Source organism: Branchiostoma belcheri, unplaced genomic scaffold, assembly GCF_001625305.1.
Source record: "Branchiostoma belcheri isolate BF01 breed outbred unplaced genomic scaffold, Haploidv18h27 scaffold123, whole genome shotgun sequence".
In the NCBI taxonomy this organism is placed as follows: domain Eukaryota; kingdom Metazoa; phylum Chordata; class Leptocardii; order Amphioxiformes; family Branchiostomatidae; genus Branchiostoma; species Branchiostoma belcheri.
In genome coordinates this window covers 742741-759937 of record NW_017802636.1, presented here as the reverse complement: position 1 = coordinate 759937, position 17197 = coordinate 742741, and the positions used below count along the sequence as shown (strand labels likewise).

Below are 17197 nucleotides of genomic sequence, written 5' to 3'. Positions count from 1 at the left end.
TCCCCCNCCCCCCGCCCCATTATTTCATTCACAAGGCAGCTTATGTAATGGTCAGGGTTCCCGACCCACTGACAATCACATAATGCAGAAAGAAAGTCAGGCAGTACAAGATACCTATTAGTAAATAATCACGGGCTAACAAAACTTAGGGAAGTCACGTTTTTTAGAGGACTGAACTTTGCAGCAACTCCGAACTCAATCCCAGCCCCCGGCATAGTCACAGAAGCCAAATCAACCATACGTCAGACCTGTATCCCACAGAAACAGACTAAATCCCTGTGTACAATAGTAGCCACCACCCTCACAATGCCCTAACCCGGGCCCAAGCCAACAGTATCACTCAGGATGGCATCGAAACAAGCCCAATCACCTTGACGGGCTTAGTTCCAAAAGTTTATTTACAAAATGCCGCATCACAAATCAATTACATGTGTACTTTTTTGCCTGCAAACCCCTTTCCATGAAATGTGTAGTTGATCACAATAGTAGCGGATCCTGGAAGCTGCCGAGAGATGTCTCCTTCCCTGCTTCTTTTAATGACAAGAAAGTCAAATTACAAAAAAAATTAGACCAAGACAGCCAGGCTTAGTTTTCTTGCTTTTAAAACTCTGAAAAGGCAAAAGTGCAGCAATATCTCATGTCTTGCCAAAAGCCGAGCAAGTAGTGGTAAGACACATTTTAAAACGGGAAAAGACAGTTGCATGCACATCAGTTAAATATACTGTGGTGTGCTATTCATCCTGCTCTGAACAGGCTGTCCTTCAAAAATTTATAGAACTGTAGTCAAACCTGGTGAAACAGGCCTAACGTTACATCAATTGTTCCAATTGTCAATGGAGAAGCCATACGCCGTGTAAGTTGTACATTAGATTTACTCACAGTCAACAGTTCTGTTGGTTCCTCTACTACCGGTAGTATCAGCTTCTGATGCAGGTTGTCAGCATTGCATCAGTTCTTGTCCCTGTCCTCATGGCTGCAGAAAACCAAAGGCTCAATGGCTGTACAATGGCAAGTGGGAAGAGTAGAAACAGAAAGACACTCCTGTTCGGATCCCCACTGTTACAGTGACATACTCATCTTGCTTGTGTTGGCAATCAAACGCTTAATGCAGAACCTTTTCCATAAAACGCCGCTAAACAAACTTCGACTGTCCCGAAAGATCAAGGACCTGGCAGTCAGTCTCACCTTTGTAGCGCGGGTCTCCTCATCGAAACATTTGGCTAATTTTGAGCCCAGAAATTCTTCTCTTGATGCTTGGTGATTCCCTGGACGTTACAGAAACACCTTCCATTTCGGCTTGCAGACGGCCGTGTCGATTGAAGAGCAACTACCTTCTCTTCACGCAGTTGAATCGACCGATAACGCAATCGACTCTGCACATCGGCTTTATACACTTCCAACCACCTGTGCAAGGAATTCTAGTCGTGCCATTGGTCAATTTCGTAGTATCCTGGCATGGCCATTGGTCAGAAGAATGCATTTTGGCGCCTTTCTATTGGTCTGAAAAATGCACATTTTCCATTGGTCATCTCTGCTGATCAGATTATTTTTCGACGATCTGGTTGGTCAGATATGTTTGAGGGCCTGCATGGGGGTTCCCGAGAGCGCATGTGACGGAGCTGTTGCCATCATGCAGTGTAAAAAGATCGCCAACTAGCGTTTTTCTTTATGCTACAGACCATACAGTTAAAAAAGACCACGTCCACCGAGGCTCTGGCCTGGGTAGTCCATGGTAGTTAGTGACAATACAGAGCCGGGCACCCAGCTACCGAAGCCCCACGACTCAAGAACTCAGCACATACGTTCAGTGCCGATTCATTCCGCAAAAAGCCAGCATGTGCCGGCTTGTCGTATACGTCGCTAAGTACTACCGCAAATTAACAATAACAGCTTTGTATTCCTGTGGTTTAGTAGTAGTTTTATTTTTGGTCGGAATTTTTTTTATTCGCCCGCGCGCACTAGTTTGGGGGTCTTCAGAGGATGTCATCCATAAAATTAAGGCGGTGTGGCGTAAGGATGAATGCTTTCCAAGCAGATGGAGGGTACATTGCCACATGATATACTAGTACGCTTTTCGGTATTTGGTTACATCATAAATGAGTTTCATGGTTTTCAATGCACCACGAGCTATTAGCTATGTATAGAAGATAGCTATGCAGAGAAGATAGCCCGATAGCTAGATAATTGGCTACGCTTGAGCTGTATTTTTATTATGACAGTGTTGAATCAGCGCACACGGTGGGGACGCCCTCTATCACTAGTATCAGAAATATTTCGTGGCCCAGTCAAGATCAGAACCTGCTGTATAATTCACAAAGTTGTCTAATTTACCTACCAAACGATATGAAAATGATAAACAATAAAGCAGGCACTGACAACAGATCAATTTGGTCATTTGCACCTTCGTGCATTTATTTGGAACAATGATGTCCAAATGTGAAGCAGTCTTCACACGTTTGTAGTGTTCCCGGTGAGATACCGAGTATGCTCTCACGGGACGGTCTGTTTCGGCGCACAGGAGAAGGACAGGACCTGTGGCTCCCCTACCCACGGCTGGTCCAACACTTCCACGTCGCACGTCTCGCGCTGTGCATAAACACAAGGACTGGGTCAGTTGCAGTAAAACGCTCAATACACACTCAATTTGAAATAATGGTGCAGACAAACACATTGGTTATGAATTAAGATTACTTAACATTTCCATTGTCCCGACATGCAACACATAACAATTAAAGGCAGTTATTACGAACCCCGCCTCCGAGCAGGACCATGCAGTCGGACAGTTGGACGGCGCTGTCGCTGCTCGAGCAGCCGGTGGTGCCGATCTCTATCGTCAGGTAGTACTTCAGACCTGCCACAACCTGAAGTTATGAAGAGAGAAGCTTCTGACATGATTCTTCTAGATATGCTATCGTTTGCAAGATTGCAGTCCTTATTATTTTCGTGGCGCTTGTACATCTGAGCTAGAGAAAAAACGGAAGGGGAAAATTGCCAGTTTTCTGCACCTGATATTGCGCGCTGACGACCTCCACCAGCTTGCTGAGGGTGGGGTTGTTCCTCATGGCGTTGACGTGGTCCACGGACAGCAGAGCCAACTGCTGGATGTCCTGGTTGTTAACGTCTGCGGCCATCAGTCCTCCTGGCATGAGGAGCTGCCGCTTTGCACCAACCTGGGTATCAGTAATACTGTTGTTGTATTCACATTTGACGCAAGATTGTTTTTTTTTTATTCCATTTAAGCTGAGAACCAATTCTCTGGTCATTAAATTGTTCCAGTGAATATCCAAACAAATGACATCTCAAATTGACGGTACCACTGACATGGCTAAATAGAAAACAAAATATCGTGCGCATGTCGTCAGCCTTACCTTAGGTCTGCAGGTCATTGAAGTGACTTCGCGAGTGTTGGTCCAGGGTTGGTCGAATACAATCACCATACAGATCTCAACCTGGATACGTCAATACATATAATACACATAAAATGGTCTCTACATTGTACTGTTTAATTTGGTATGACATCTTTTCATTGAATGTGATACAAACATATAAGAACAGCACCCACCCGTCCGTTCTGGTCGAAGTCGCAGTCCTCCAGACTGACGGAGTCTCCTTTGAAGCAGCTGGTGGCTCCGATCTCCAGTTCCAGGTGATAGTTGGTACCGGCAACAACCTTCGAAAACACAAAGGGGATATTTTTTAGGATTATCACTGTTGAATTTTCGATTTTGGTCCCCCAATCTATTGCAATTGATTGTTAGCCTTGGCAAACGTCTGCACGTTTTTCAGTACGTTTTCTATATTCCGCCGACTTCAACAACATAGGCCAGATGGAACTGCTCCGTGTTTATGAGAAGGAACTGCGGGAAACCAACCTGCGTGCTGGCACTGTGGACGCGGACCAGTTTACTGAGGTACATTGAGTTGCTCTGCTCGTTGATGGTATCCACTGCGAAGGCTGACATCTCCAGCACCTCCTGGCTGGTGGGGTTGGTGGGGTGCAGTCCTCCGGTCAGAAAACCGCCCGGCATGAGCTGCCGCCGGGACCGCGTGGAGCTGCAATGCGTGCTAAGCAGCTGCAGGGAGTTCTCCCACGGCTGGCTCCACACAATCACGTCACACACCTCGAACTGAAACACGAGAGCACCGTGCCACATGTAAAATATCACCACTGAAACACCAACTATAGACTACCATTAGAACAATACACACATCACAAACTGGCTGAATACTGCAAACCTTACAATGGGACAGGTAACGTTATACACATATAACGCGTGATCTACCTATAGTCAAGCTTTAACAAAAAGTAGCATAGTCTACTATACAAAATATTAGTTCTCAAAGAAAGCGAATTTGAAATTCTGATGTAAGAAAACTGTACTTGGGCGTTCGGGTCGAACTCGCAGTCTGCCAGGAGCTGATTGTCACCCTTGGTGCACACAGTCTTGCCGATCTCCAGGCGCAGGTGGTAGTTCACACCTGCTACAACCTGGGGACGTACCAACGTAGAGAGCAACATCCGTTAGCTGATTGTAAAAGGGTGGTTGATTAGATAAAACTAAGGAAAATATATTTAAAATTTAAAAAAGGGAGTTTCCATAAAACGAAAAGTATTATATAAATTTGAAAGATTTTGTGCATATTCAGAGTCAATTCAATGATTCAAACGGCAATGTCCTCTGCAATATCCAGGTTTTTTGAACTCATTCCCATCTTTTAAGATTAAGAATGAGGCACTTTTCTTTTAAATTTTATAAACCTATTTCACCCTGACCTGTGTCTGAGCGGTGTGCACATGTAGCAGCTTGCTCAGGTACATGGCATTGCTCTGGGCGTTGATTTCGTCAACGGCGAAGAGCGCGGCTGCCATGACAGCATCGTCCGCAGGGTCTGCCTGGACCAGGCCGCCAGGCAACCCGCCGAAGGTGAACTGGCGCTTGGTCGGTTTCTGTCTGCAGCCCTGAGCCAGAACCTCGCGCTCCCCGGTCCACGGAACGACATACACCTCCACGTGACAGAGCTGGTTCTGTGGGGAAACCGCCATGCAGCATTATACCCAACCCAAAGCTCGTGTAGCTAACTGATTATTGGTTTGTTTACCACTCAAAAGATTAAACACGAATTCAGTAAGAATGTTGTTTTCCATACTGGCTTACTTGAGCCACATTGTAGTCATCTAATGATATATTGGAACCAGCGTACTGATGTAAAATTAGATGCCCTTATACACGAATATGCATCTTTGATGCAAAGCTGGTTTCGGATACATAATCCTCAATATTAACTATGATTACTCACAATAAGACTAAAAAAGAGTTTGTGGTCTGTAACTGACCGTGTAGTCAGGATGTAGAGGGCAGTCCTCCAGGGCAACCATACTCATCTTGGAGCAGGTAGTGGTCGCAGTTTCCAGTTCAAGGGTGTACTTGTAGCCAGCCACAAGCTGAAGGGGGAAATGTTTTTTTATACTTGATAATTTAGAATTAATCCACTTTGCCTCAGACTAACGTGAATTGTAATGTTCCGGTCAAACATTGTTTCGTTCCATTGCTGATATTTTCTTCCTTTCTTTATAATATGAGCTGTTATTCACTAATAATTATGATACGCTGGTCACATTCCAACAGTAATATCATTGTGGGTGTCTCCAAAGCTAAACCCACATTTGTCTAGCTAGTGACCACTAAATAAGCACAGAAAAGTGCTGAACAAAGGTTTTCGCCGGATGTTTGGTGTTGATAATTTCTAATTACGTCAGATGAGCGATAAAATAATCATCTTCTCAGCAATTACGAGAAGCCCCCGCAAATGCAATAAATTAAAAGCATTTTCAAGGACTCCATTTTCGACAGTCTTGTCTGTGGGGTAAATTTGCTTTGTTTCAGACGTGACGTTTGCAAATAGTAGCGAGCGATGATTGAATAACGATAACACAACAGCAGGGATATTCTCACGCTTCCTGAACCATGTACGGACCAAAAATCAAACAACATGCCAGACGACGGAAGGAACACTTCTTACTTTGAAGTCTTGGTTTGTTGATATTAATGGAAGATGTTTTGTTGGTCTTGTAATATCATTTAAGCAGCGATATTTCAACATACAGTCGGTACCGTAACGCCCAACCCTTTCTAGGACAACATCCAGTCATCTCACTACCTGTCATCTATAGTCACTCACCATGACCAGGGATATGCTGTAATAGTCTCATCATATTTTCACACAGCACAATTTTCGTCCTGCCGAAGGGCACAGGCATCGTAGACTCGCAGGTCACAGCTGCTTAGGTTCTCATTGACTCATCAGTGCAGTGGGGCACACAGGAAGCGTCGCGATAAAGATTTTTTGCGTTGGCAGAATCAATTTGAAGCATTTACCTGATCAGGGCTGTGAGTTCTGTTTAGACAGTGACGAAATGGGAGTGACGCATGTTATTCCGCTCTGTTGAGGTACGTTATGGCTCTAGAATGTTAGATGGACCAAGATCGAAAACTAACTGACGTAATCAGATATCGCCTTGTTATCCTGACGATGCGGTACAATGGTGTTACATAAGCAGATGTGCCCTTAAATTCGTTCAGCATATAAGAGCAGCTTTGATGGCTTCCTGAATAGATTTTGATGGTGACACTTGCATCTTTTAGACCTATGGAAACTGTTGAGACCTGACATGAGACTAGGCTAATTTGAAGACCTGACGTTCTTACGACTTTATTTGGGAAGTAACGGTTTGATGTATAGGTAAAGGCGACTGCTGGCTACAAATTCTACTTACCTGCCGTTTCCCTGACAGAACTTGCACCAGCTTGGACCTGTACATGCCGTTGGTTGAGTCGTCGATCCTGCTGACGGCGAAGTTTGCGATCTCCAGCAGGGCGGGGTCGGCCAGCTCGTCCGCAGTCATCTCTACGGCCCCGCCGAGACGCGGCTTCTCGGCCAGAGCCACGGTCAGGCTCACCAACACACACAGCAGAACTTTCATGTTGTTACACTTCTGTTTCCACACGTAATGACGGCCTCCAGTTCATATCCGCTTTAAATACAGCACTACCATTTGTTTAGTATCCTAAGTACACACAGAACACGGCAACAGGAACTGGGGCACAAAGTTCAACTAACGCGGTTCTGCCTAGTAGCTTTGGAGTTAAATAAATATGGTTGGCGTTTTAACATCTTGAAAAGAAAGTCTAGTCAAAACGTTTGCTACCAAGTACAGGAGTATTCTATATAGAAATTCTTTAATCAGTTGTTGATGCACGGTTGTCATGCATTCCTAACGGAACTGGAATGAATGTAAGTCCTCCCTGAAAGAAAGAATATTGTTCACAGATTTCTTTGGCTGAAATCTGTATTTAAGGTCGAATGCAAAGTTTCAATTCTGTACTCGCAAGCCCAAAAGTTTGAAAATAAGAGACACATAGAAAACGTCCCCCTGTACAATATGGGGGACAGCTTTGGGAACCAGGCAGGTGTTGCGTTATCGGTACTAGCATCATGGTTACTGAATCGACCTTTTTACAAGGGATGTGCTAAAAAAACAGTGATTATAAATATAGATGAAATTATAAACGGAAACGGAAGTGATAATTCATTTCCCTTTGGTGTTTCAGAAAATTTGTAATTATGTTATGTTACTATAGTTAAGTGCTTTCGTTGGGTGAGACAAGAATATCAGCTCCATGTCTGACTAGATGTAACGGTAAACGCCGTGCATGTATTTGCGTGAGAACAATCAGACATACAGTCAGGTCAGCACAGTTCATTTTCAACCAGCTTTATACTCTTAGGAGAGCGCAGTGCGTAGAGACCTTACAATGACCGTGTTCAAGCAAGATCCTTCTTTTAGTTTGCTGATAGACGCCAGTAGGATATGTGTTGTGCGTATGCATTTATTAAGCATATATGGCAGTCAGAAGGCAAACATTGGGACGACATTCCATTTAGTTGACAAAGATATTCGAGAAAGTGAGTCACACAGGCAGTGTGAAAAATTACAGCATGAAAATTGACTGGTTTTACTGAGAGCCATTAACGTGCTACAAGTACTAGTACTACAGTACTACAGAAGTACTACATCTGTCCTACTTACTTATCAATACATTAGTATTGATTGCTAAGATGTAGAGTCGTGCATTGCAAAATGGGAAGTAAAACATGGCAACATCAGCGACATAATAAGAATGATATCAGGTCATCCCATGTTATTTGCCCAGGGGATTTCTGTCATTCCCGTAAAGGAACCACCTGCTGCAGTACCGTTGCAGAACGCAAGGTCCTCTAGGTGGACAATTTATTTATTTATTTATTTTCCTTTCGCACATAAAAAAAGTAATGGTATAAAAAGAAATTATGTACAATCAAATACATGCAGGAGAGCCCAAGAAACCAGGAGGTTTATCTAGTGGGCTCTCCCAAATCCTGTTGATTGATTGACAATAAAAGTCGTCTTTCCAACAGCTCACACCGCAGAGTCGAAATGGTTCTGCTGAAGCGCTACCTTGCATAGAGCCCACGAACTGCCACCAACCACATAATCCTATTGGAGAAAAAAGCATGTTAAACCATTTCATATCATCCACAACATACGAACATACAGAGTGTTTACTTTTTCGTTTGATTGATTGAGAACTATCAAGCCCATTTCTACCGTGGCCGACAAGAACAAAATTTTACACCGCAACTTTTGGTGTTTTACACCGCAACTTTGGGTGTTTTACACCGCAACTTTTGGTGTTTTACACTGCAACTTTGGGTGTTTTACACTGCAACTTTGGGTGTTTTACACTGCAACTTTTGCTGTGTTTTACACTGCAACTTTTGCTGTGTTTTACACTGCAACTTTTGGTGTTTTACACTGCAACTTTTGCTGTGTTTTACACTGCAACTTTTGCTGTGTGGAAAACTTACACCCCTCCCCTTTTATAATGGACGGTCCCCCTGTCAGGTCAAAGGTGACAACGATGGCATGCAAACTACGTCGACTGAGTTATCCTTTTCGTGGATACAATCGACCGTACCGTGGCCGACAAGAAAAGATGGCGTATAATGTAAACAAAAACAGCGATCGCTCGTATACAAATGTAGAATAATATTGTATACAATATTTAATAGTTAATAAGACATCTAATCATTGTTAATTAGTCAATCACTAATTTATAAACTGTCATCATGGAGGCAATACAGTGTTGTGTAAGTATAGTAAAAGTTAGAACACAAAGAAGAACAGACAGAATTATAAATCATCAATTTATTCACAGCTTGATCAATTTCTTAAGATCCCATGGGTACACATCCTTCCTACTTCTGAGACGTCTTGACTCCATCACACCATCTTGGGGTGGGGTGGGGGCAGGATCTGGAAGTCGGTCGATTGTTGTGACGCATGGCAGCAAAAAGCAACATAATTTGTAATCACTGGACCTGGTCGGAACATTTTAAAATATATCCCGATCTATAGGCCAAAGCTAGAAAAACCTTTAGAAAAAAACTAACGTCACAACGTAGCCAAGCTTTTCCTCTAAAAAACTTATGCACGAAAAGGATAACTCAGTCGACGTAGTTTGCATGCGATATGCCATCGTTGTCACCTTTGACCTGACAGGGGGACCGTCCATTATAAAAGGGGAGGGGTGTAAGTTTTCCACACAGCAAAAGTTGCAGTGTAAAACACAGCAAAAGTTGCAGTGTAAAACACCAAAAGTTGCAGTGTAAAACACAGCAAAAGTTGCAGTGTAAAGCACAGCAAAAGTTGCAGTGTAAAACACAGCAAAAGTTGCAGTGTAAAACACCAAAAGTTGCAGTGTAAAACGCCAAAAGTTGCGGTGTAAAACACCAAAAGTTGCGGTGTAAACACCAAAAGTTGCGGTGTAAAATTTTGTTCTTGTCGGCCACGGTACCTTTGAGTCACGTGACATTTTCTAGCTAGAGAATTCGGACTCGCAAGGTCGCTAATAATTTGATGAGTAAATATTGGGCCTATGGGAGTCAAATGTGGCACCACTTGGTACTATGAAGACTTATTTTCAATTATGAAGTGTTGACTCTTGACTCAGGTAAGTTATCGATCATTAGGGAACAATACGAGCGATCGCCATGACGTCACCGTAGGCAAAAAGTGGGTGCCAGTTGGCTGATTTGCCTACCAAGAATTTGCATATGTCTTCAAATAATTTGCATGCGTATAATGTAAACAAAAACAGCGATCGCTCGTATACAAATGTAGAATAATATTGTATACAATATTTATAGTTAATAAGACATCTAATCAATGTTAATTAGTCAATCACTAATTTATAAACTGTCATCATGGAGGCAATACAGTGTTGTGTAAGTATAGTAAAGTTAAAACACAAAGAAGAACAGACAGAATTATAAATCATCAATTTATTCACAGCTTGATCAATTTCTTAAGAACCCATTCTGTTGATGTCTCACACTCAGTCACAGCACGACACTGTGACTCTCAGGCCGCCGCCATCTTTGTCACCTTTGACCTGACAGGGGGACCGTCCATTATAAAAGGGGAGGGGTGTAAGTTTTCCACACAGCAAAAGTTGCAGTATAAAACACAGCAAAAGTTGCAGTGTAAAACACCAAAAGTTGACAGTGTAAAACAGCAAAAGTTGCACAGTGTAAACACAGCAAAGTTGCAGTGTAAAACACAGCAAAAGTTGCAGTGTAAAACACAGAAAAAGTTGCAGTGTAAAACACCCAAAGTTGCAGTGTAAAACACCAAAAGTTGCGGTGTAAAACACCAAAAGTTGCGGTGTAAAATTTTGTACTTGTCGGCCACGGTACATTTCTATTCAGCTTATTTCGCAGCAATTATCTTCCAACTCATGAGCTCTGTTTCTGAAAAATGAGGAAGTAGAATGTCTGCTAGAAGATAAATGTTCAGCTGAATGTTCGGGTGAACCATAGTGCTAACATCAAGCTAGAATGAATGGTCCTCGCTGAAATGATCTGCGATGCCAACTTTAATTACCCCTTTTATTTCAATTGCCCTTCTATAATCGATCATTCTCCAGCAGACGAGTTGCACGAAGCTGTGATGTGGACTGATTAACGGAGTGTGCAGTAGCTTAGCAGCAGGCGACTTATAGTAATTTGAAGTTCGAAGAGAATAGCGCCCACCAAATAGAAATGATAATGTCATTTGTATAACGATGTGTATATGATATCATACATATTAGTCATTTGTTCTCAAATGATAACAGAGTTCACATTTGGTCCTGTCCATCGTTTGGCACCAGGTGTTCCGGCTCAGAGTTTCTACACGACAGGATGGTCATCTGACAGAGAGGAACGAGGCGAGTTGAATCCCCATTAATCTTCTTTGTTACTTGCAGTCTGGTCGATATGTAATGCTGTGCGTGAAATTAGATACACGGAAACGTGGCGTCACGGTTAATGGATAGTTTCCAGCCCTAAGGTGCAATATTACAGGAGGAGATATATGATTTGCCACGAGGCTTTGCGTACTCGTGACCTAAACGTAATGTGGTGCTGAGAGAAGTTTTATTTGATGCACATAACCTGAGACTCTGCAAATCACACACGTTTCCATAAGGATACAGTGATTATTTTTATTCTGTATGTTAGACTTTTTTAAGTTGGGTTGTCCCTACAATTTAGACCATGGAATCTTTACCTACAGGACATATTCATGCATAGATGAAGAAACGGCCACGGCACATCCCTGTCCTTGGTGCTGAACACTATACACACACACACACACACACACACACACACACACACACACACACACACACACAGGGGTAAATACACCTGTCCTTGCTGCTTCTACATACTCTCACTAGGACACCATAAAGTCCTTAAGGCTAAAGGCAGGTAAATACAACATTCTCTAGCTCTCGTAAACAATTAATCATACCTCCATGATGTCATCCAGACACTGAGCCTTACACTTGAAGGCGCTGTAGAAGCGTGGCCACTTCATGACGCTGAAGCAGCGCTCACAGGCCTGGACACACAGCTCCTCATCGTCCTCACTGGGGTAACCAGCCAAGCTGGGCGTGACTGCCATGGCAACCAACAGGGTCAGGAGCACGGTCAGCATCTTAGGAACAAAATACATGTCTGTGTCAGGATGCATTTGTTGTGTCTTATTCTGTAGGTGGTAAAAAAATTATCGTTGAATTATCGTTGCAGTATACAATAGCTTTAATGATCCAAAATTGAGACGGTTTCACAGCAAGCTTTTTTTCGATTGAAACATAAATCACTGACTAAAGAACCCCTTGCTTTGCCGCCAATAACTCTTATGACATTTCAAGAAGATTGGGATCTCTTCTTGTATCAAACATGGAGTCAGCTTAGCAAAGTGGGCACATTGATCCCCCTCTACAGTTATGACAATGTCGGCAAGACGGAAATGAAAAAAGTGCTGACTCAGCTGTCCATGAAGCTTTCCAGAATTTATATCGGTTACACTTTTGTGGGTATAACCTGGTGCCCATGACTTAACGCGCCTGGTAGTCGATCGACATGCCGACATTTCGACCGTTATTGCGGCTGGAGAATGGATAGGTCCATTTAATTCGGGTAAATGGAGGAGAGAATAAATGGGTGAGATGCACATAAAGTGGCCATGGAGACAGCCTATAGACCTTCAAAGCCCAATCCTGATTACGTGTTATTGAAACATATTGGTAATGTATCAATGGGAATTATACTGTCCATTGCAGGTATGCGGGGCACTTCATCCAATGTAGAATTACATACAAGATACAACATAAACAAAAGCAAGACAAAACAAGTATAACTAGTTTCCTAATTTCATAGCAAGAGACTAGATAGTATAGATGGAGTTACAATCAACGTACCTCGCAAACTCTTGGTGGCCTGGATAAAGAACAAACGGACAAACAGCTAAGCGTCCTCCCGCGGAGACTGCGTCAGGATTTATACTCAGGAATCCTACAAGCTCCTGTACTATGTCACCCTGTGGTCACGGGACGGTCAGCACCAATGGGGCGCAGCGAATGGAACACGTCCATCTCAGGGCTAATCAATATATAAATTACCTCAAGAAGTTACGTTCCTACAAAGTCGAGCAATACGGTCACGAAGCTGTGTAGGCATTCTATTTGGAAACGAGGTACAAAGTTTCAAAGGATTTGTGTGGCTTTGAAAGAAAGAGACATTAAAGATGGCCAAAACATGGAGTCCCTCCCCCCTCCAGGCTCCTTCTATGCATATGACATTTGTATATTGTCTCTCCATCGTACAAAATGGCAAAGAAAAAAATATGGGTTACAAAGTTTTCTTGAACGTCAAGCTTGAGATGTTGGTAACACGTATTCTTCAAGCCCAGCTTAACTTGGACTCTGCCGTTCTTATCACTTATCAACCGATCAATGATGCCTGTTTATATATTTATTGATTCATTTATCCACTCATAATTCTTTCAAAGTTCCAATTCAGTGCTGATGAGAATACTGACAACCAACACGACTACTGGTACAAATAATTTACTGGTTCATATCCAAATAATTGATGTGTTTGGGGCGGCATTGAAGGGCCTCTATAATTTTGAAGACTTAATGTGTCTCCAACGTTTAAATGTGCTGATAATATCCCAACTCTGCTCATGGTGAATCTATTTTAAATCCTTAGATTGTCTCCCCTTCACCTAAATGACTGCATTCATCTAACGGATTTTCAGCCCCATTGATACCCCATGGGTCCTACTACCGGTAGTAATTTCTCTCGCCCCATTTCTATACAAGTCTTTGGTCGACGTACTGGCAAACTGCACCCATAAGAATATGACCTAGTTGGGACTGAACTGTTGATACGCTCGGGTGACAGGTGCATATACGAAATCAGGTCGAACTAGTCATCCGTGATATACTGCACCAACAAACCTTTTGGGAGGACAACTTGTAAAGGCGTTGATACACCTGTTTTGTCCTCCCTTCCACTTGTTTTTGCATGTGGTAAATTCAAATAAAGAAATAAAGAAACCATGTTTCAGATATAAACTTCACCAAAGTGTGATTTATTTCAATTCTCTCTCCTAGTCCACGCCTAGTTTTGAATTACTGGTGGATTACATTTTAGTAAAGCGGATTACCATTATAACCTTTGCATGAGCCGCTGCATAGACGTCGGATACGCGCGAGCTGTCCTTTGTGTGATGGTAGGATTGTGCTGCACTTGGATCTTAGCGTTATCCATTTCCATTATGAGTTCGCTTTTCTACGCCCGATTTAACTTGGCATTCCATGTTTCATTTCATATTTGATTGAGTTATAGAATAACCATTTAAAAATGTCTAAACTCAAAAGTCTGTGTTTTGTTCGTTGCACACTGACAGGTTTGTATACCTTTTTTCTTTAGGTCCACATTTCCCATGTCACAAGTAAGGTGGAAAGCGGTCAGAAAATCCGAAAGGACTATACAGGGTTTACCTGATTTTAGTCGCTAGCTGACGGCTGGAAGAAAAGGGCCGATTTGCCTCAACATTTCGTCTTCAAACATTTCAACTTTGACACAACTTTAATACAGTACGTTTAAATGATAGTTCTGGATATTCTGCAGTGAATCTAGATTTAAGCGGTGTTTTCATGTCATCTGAGGCATAGGAGGATTCAGTGAGGGTTGTGGAGTTTCCTGGAGTTTCCTGAAGCGCGGCAGCTTGCAGGACCGCGCCACCACGCGCCCCACGTTAACTAGGATGATCACCACAGAGATCCCCACAAAAACCATGGCGGTCACGAAGATACCAAGAAACTCTCCCCTAGTAATTCTCTGTTCGTCGCAGCGGTCCCCTTTGTACTCCTTCGTACAGACACACCATGGGGTATTCCGGGATACCGAACAAGACAGCGAGTTCACGCAATACCCCTGAGGACACCCTCTGAAGTACCAGGTCTGATTGAAAGTGGTGACGTGCTTCCAGTAATAGCGGGTAGTTTGTAGGTACAGGTTGATCAGTTTGGGCAGCTGAGCATAGATGAGAACATGACCCACGGTGTCCAGTTGGTTCCTGTCCATGTAGATGGATCTCAAGTTGTTTAGATTACGGAATGCGTTCATCTCTACGCGGACGAGGGGATTTTTCTGTACATTCAGTTCACTAAGCTCACTTAGATACTGGAATGTGTTGTTGTCTATATAATGGATGTTGTTGTCACTGACACTGACGGCTTCTAGTTTAACAGTATCACGGAACCAGGCTGGTTCCAGGTAAGTTAAGGAGTTGGACTCCAGGTGTAGGTGCGTAAGGCTGGTGAGGGTGTGGAACACGCCGGCTTGCACCTGAACGTTCTCTAGGTCATTATTGTGGAGATCAAGCTGATTGAGTTGCCTGAGGTTGGCGAACATCTTTAAATTAACCGGCCTGACTGAGACCAGCCTCAGTGTTCGCAACCCCTGGAGCTCGCTCAGGAGATTGGCAGGCGGGGAGGTCGACATGGAGACGTTGTAGATATCTACGGAGAGGACGTCGGTAAGGCCGGAGAACAGGTCAGGAGGGATTGTCGTTATTCCGGCCACGTTGCTGATGGATATGTCCTGTGTTGTTGGCGGGAACGTTATTCCGTGGAGCGTTGTGCGAGACACACAGGACACCTGTTTCACCCAGCGACCCAGGTAGGTATTGCAGTTTTCCAGACATGTACAGTTGAGAGGACAGTCTACGTGCCAGGGACCCGGCTGCCCCGGGCAGCTGGAGGTTCGCGCCCCCATCGCCGTCACCAGGCAGACGACATAGAAGTAGAACGTCGCCATCTCTATCTGCTCCGTAGAAAAAAAATGTAGACAATAGTGGAACGTATGCAAGTGACTGTGACATCGTCAATTTCTTACCTTTACAAATCATATACGACGATCTGCAACAAAATCCATACCTTCTTGTATATGGGTAACCTTTAAGCACTTGAATGAACTTCTCCATGTTTAAAACGCCACAACATTTGTTTGGTTAGACCCTGCCCCGCCCCCTCCGTCGACAGCTCTGTAATGGCTGACATTTCAGGTTTTAGAGCGTCACGTGCCCCAGTCTGTTCCTGCCATGTTTTACCTTGTCACAAATGCAGCCTAACAATTCACATCTCAGGCTAGTCTATCCTTCCGACAAAGTGACTACCCGATCCCATGGTCACTGTGCTTGTAGCTACTCCCTTGTTTGACCGTCAGATTGCAAGTGGACGAAAGCTTGTATGAAATATCTGACGATCAAGTCTATAACGTTACACCTTTTTGTCGACAATATTTCCGTCACAAATGGGTGCATGTACATCTATTACCGACATTGAAAGACCATAGAACAGTTTAAATGAGTAATAGTACTATGGTTACGTATAAACATAAGCAAGACGTTACCTGTATCCGACTGCAACAGTTGGACGGGTCGGAGGTTTAATGTACTGGACTTTGCACTAACGTTGAGGGCAACATATATATGTCATTACAACCGTCGGACCTGTGTCAGCGGGTATGAAGGTCAATAAGATACTGCACCAAATCAACCTATCAAGGGGCGGAGAGACAGGATCATGTTACACGTTATTGTGGCTTCTATAGTTGCTTACATTGCAGTGAACGTTGGTCGCACATCAACTATAAACCGTTTCAAAAGGACAGTTTATTGATAATCGTACATGAATTGTCATGGAATGACATTCCGAAAATAACATCCCAAAGTATCGCTCAAATAATAAAAGTTCTCCGCTTCTGGTAGCTAGGGTCAATAATTAACTTACGCTGGTTGGTGGCAACAGCATTTATCACGCCCCCTCGGCTGACCAATGGGCAAATGTTTACCGGGCACAAACCACAGGTAATATGTGGCTGTTTGGGCCCACACTTTAGATACATCCCAAAATTTAGACTGAGAATAAAGTGTATTTTTAATGAGCATATAGGAACGTCCATATTGTTGTATTCAATCACCCACCTCTCTACTCTTTTGATGTGTGTGTGGGTGGGGGGGGCTCTAATGATAACCATGTTGTCGTCGAGTTCATATTACGTACATAGAGAGCCTGGGTAACGCAATATGGCTGCTGACCCACTAGAACTGCCGGGTAAATCATTGGTAAAGGTAAATATCCTGAACCGTCCTTCCGTGCCCCCCCATGGAGTACGTTATTTCTGACACGTATATCTGTATTGACCTTTTACTATTTGCACGCGATTACGACAAACAATACACAAATTATTTGACCGT

General features: G+C 43.3%; 2 protein-coding genes and 2 long non-coding RNA genes across 4 annotated transcripts in view; all 4 read right to left on the bottom strand.

Moving 5' to 3' along the window:
• Positions 1-7031, bottom strand: part of LOC109463171 (putative cysteine proteinase CG12163) — a 26698-nt gene extending 19667 nt beyond the window's left edge. The window contains exons 1-10 of the mRNA XM_019759884.1: positions 6776-7031; positions 5336-5443; positions 4775-5026; positions 4382-4489; positions 3873-4127; positions 3563-3670; positions 3369-3449; positions 3006-3170; positions 2751-2861; positions 2517-2586 (exon numbers count right to left, since the gene is read on the bottom strand). Coding sequence (XP_019615443.1) covers positions 2517-2586; positions 2751-2861; positions 3006-3170; positions 3369-3449; positions 3563-3670; positions 3873-4127; positions 4382-4489; positions 4775-5026; positions 5336-5443; positions 6776-6982 — 1465 coding nt within the window. The 5' untranslated portion in view covers positions 6983-7031. The remainder of the gene's footprint in view (positions 1-2516; positions 2587-2750; positions 2862-3005; positions 3171-3368; positions 3450-3562; positions 3671-3872; positions 4128-4381; positions 4490-4774; positions 5027-5335; positions 5444-6775) is intronic.
• LOC109463214 lies at positions 16-1379 on the bottom strand. The gene is made up of 3 exons (XR_002139813.1): positions 1186-1379; positions 880-973; positions 16-530 (listed from the first exon to the last, which is right to left on the bottom strand). It is a non-coding gene; the product is annotated as an uncharacterized LOC109463214 (long non-coding RNA).
• Positions 7032-8437: 1406 nt separating the features above from the next.
• Positions 8438-12953, bottom strand: LOC109463177. The gene is made up of 3 exons (XR_002139806.1): positions 12846-12953; positions 11894-12079; positions 8438-8536 (listed from the first exon to the last, which is right to left on the bottom strand). It is a non-coding gene; the product is annotated as an uncharacterized LOC109463177 (long non-coding RNA).
• An 893-nt stretch (positions 12954-13846) lies between these two features.
• LOC109463175 (relaxin receptor 1-like) lies at positions 13847-16946 on the bottom strand. The gene is made up of 3 exons (XM_019759889.1): positions 16351-16946; positions 13990-15762; positions 13847-13889 (listed from the first exon to the last, which is right to left on the bottom strand). Exon 2 carries the CDS (start codon positions 15754-15756, stop codon positions 14590-14592), a length of 1167 nt encoding a protein of 388 aa, XP_019615448.1. The 5' UTR covers positions 15757-15762; positions 16351-16946; the 3' UTR covers positions 13847-13889; positions 13990-14589.
• Positions 16947-17197: the final 251 nt, after the last annotated feature.

Coding starts and splice junctions, on each gene's coding strand:
- LOC109463175 (XM_019759889.1), bottom strand. CDS start 15,756: ATGGCGACGTTCTACTTCTATGTCGTCTGCCTGGTGACGGCGATGGGG.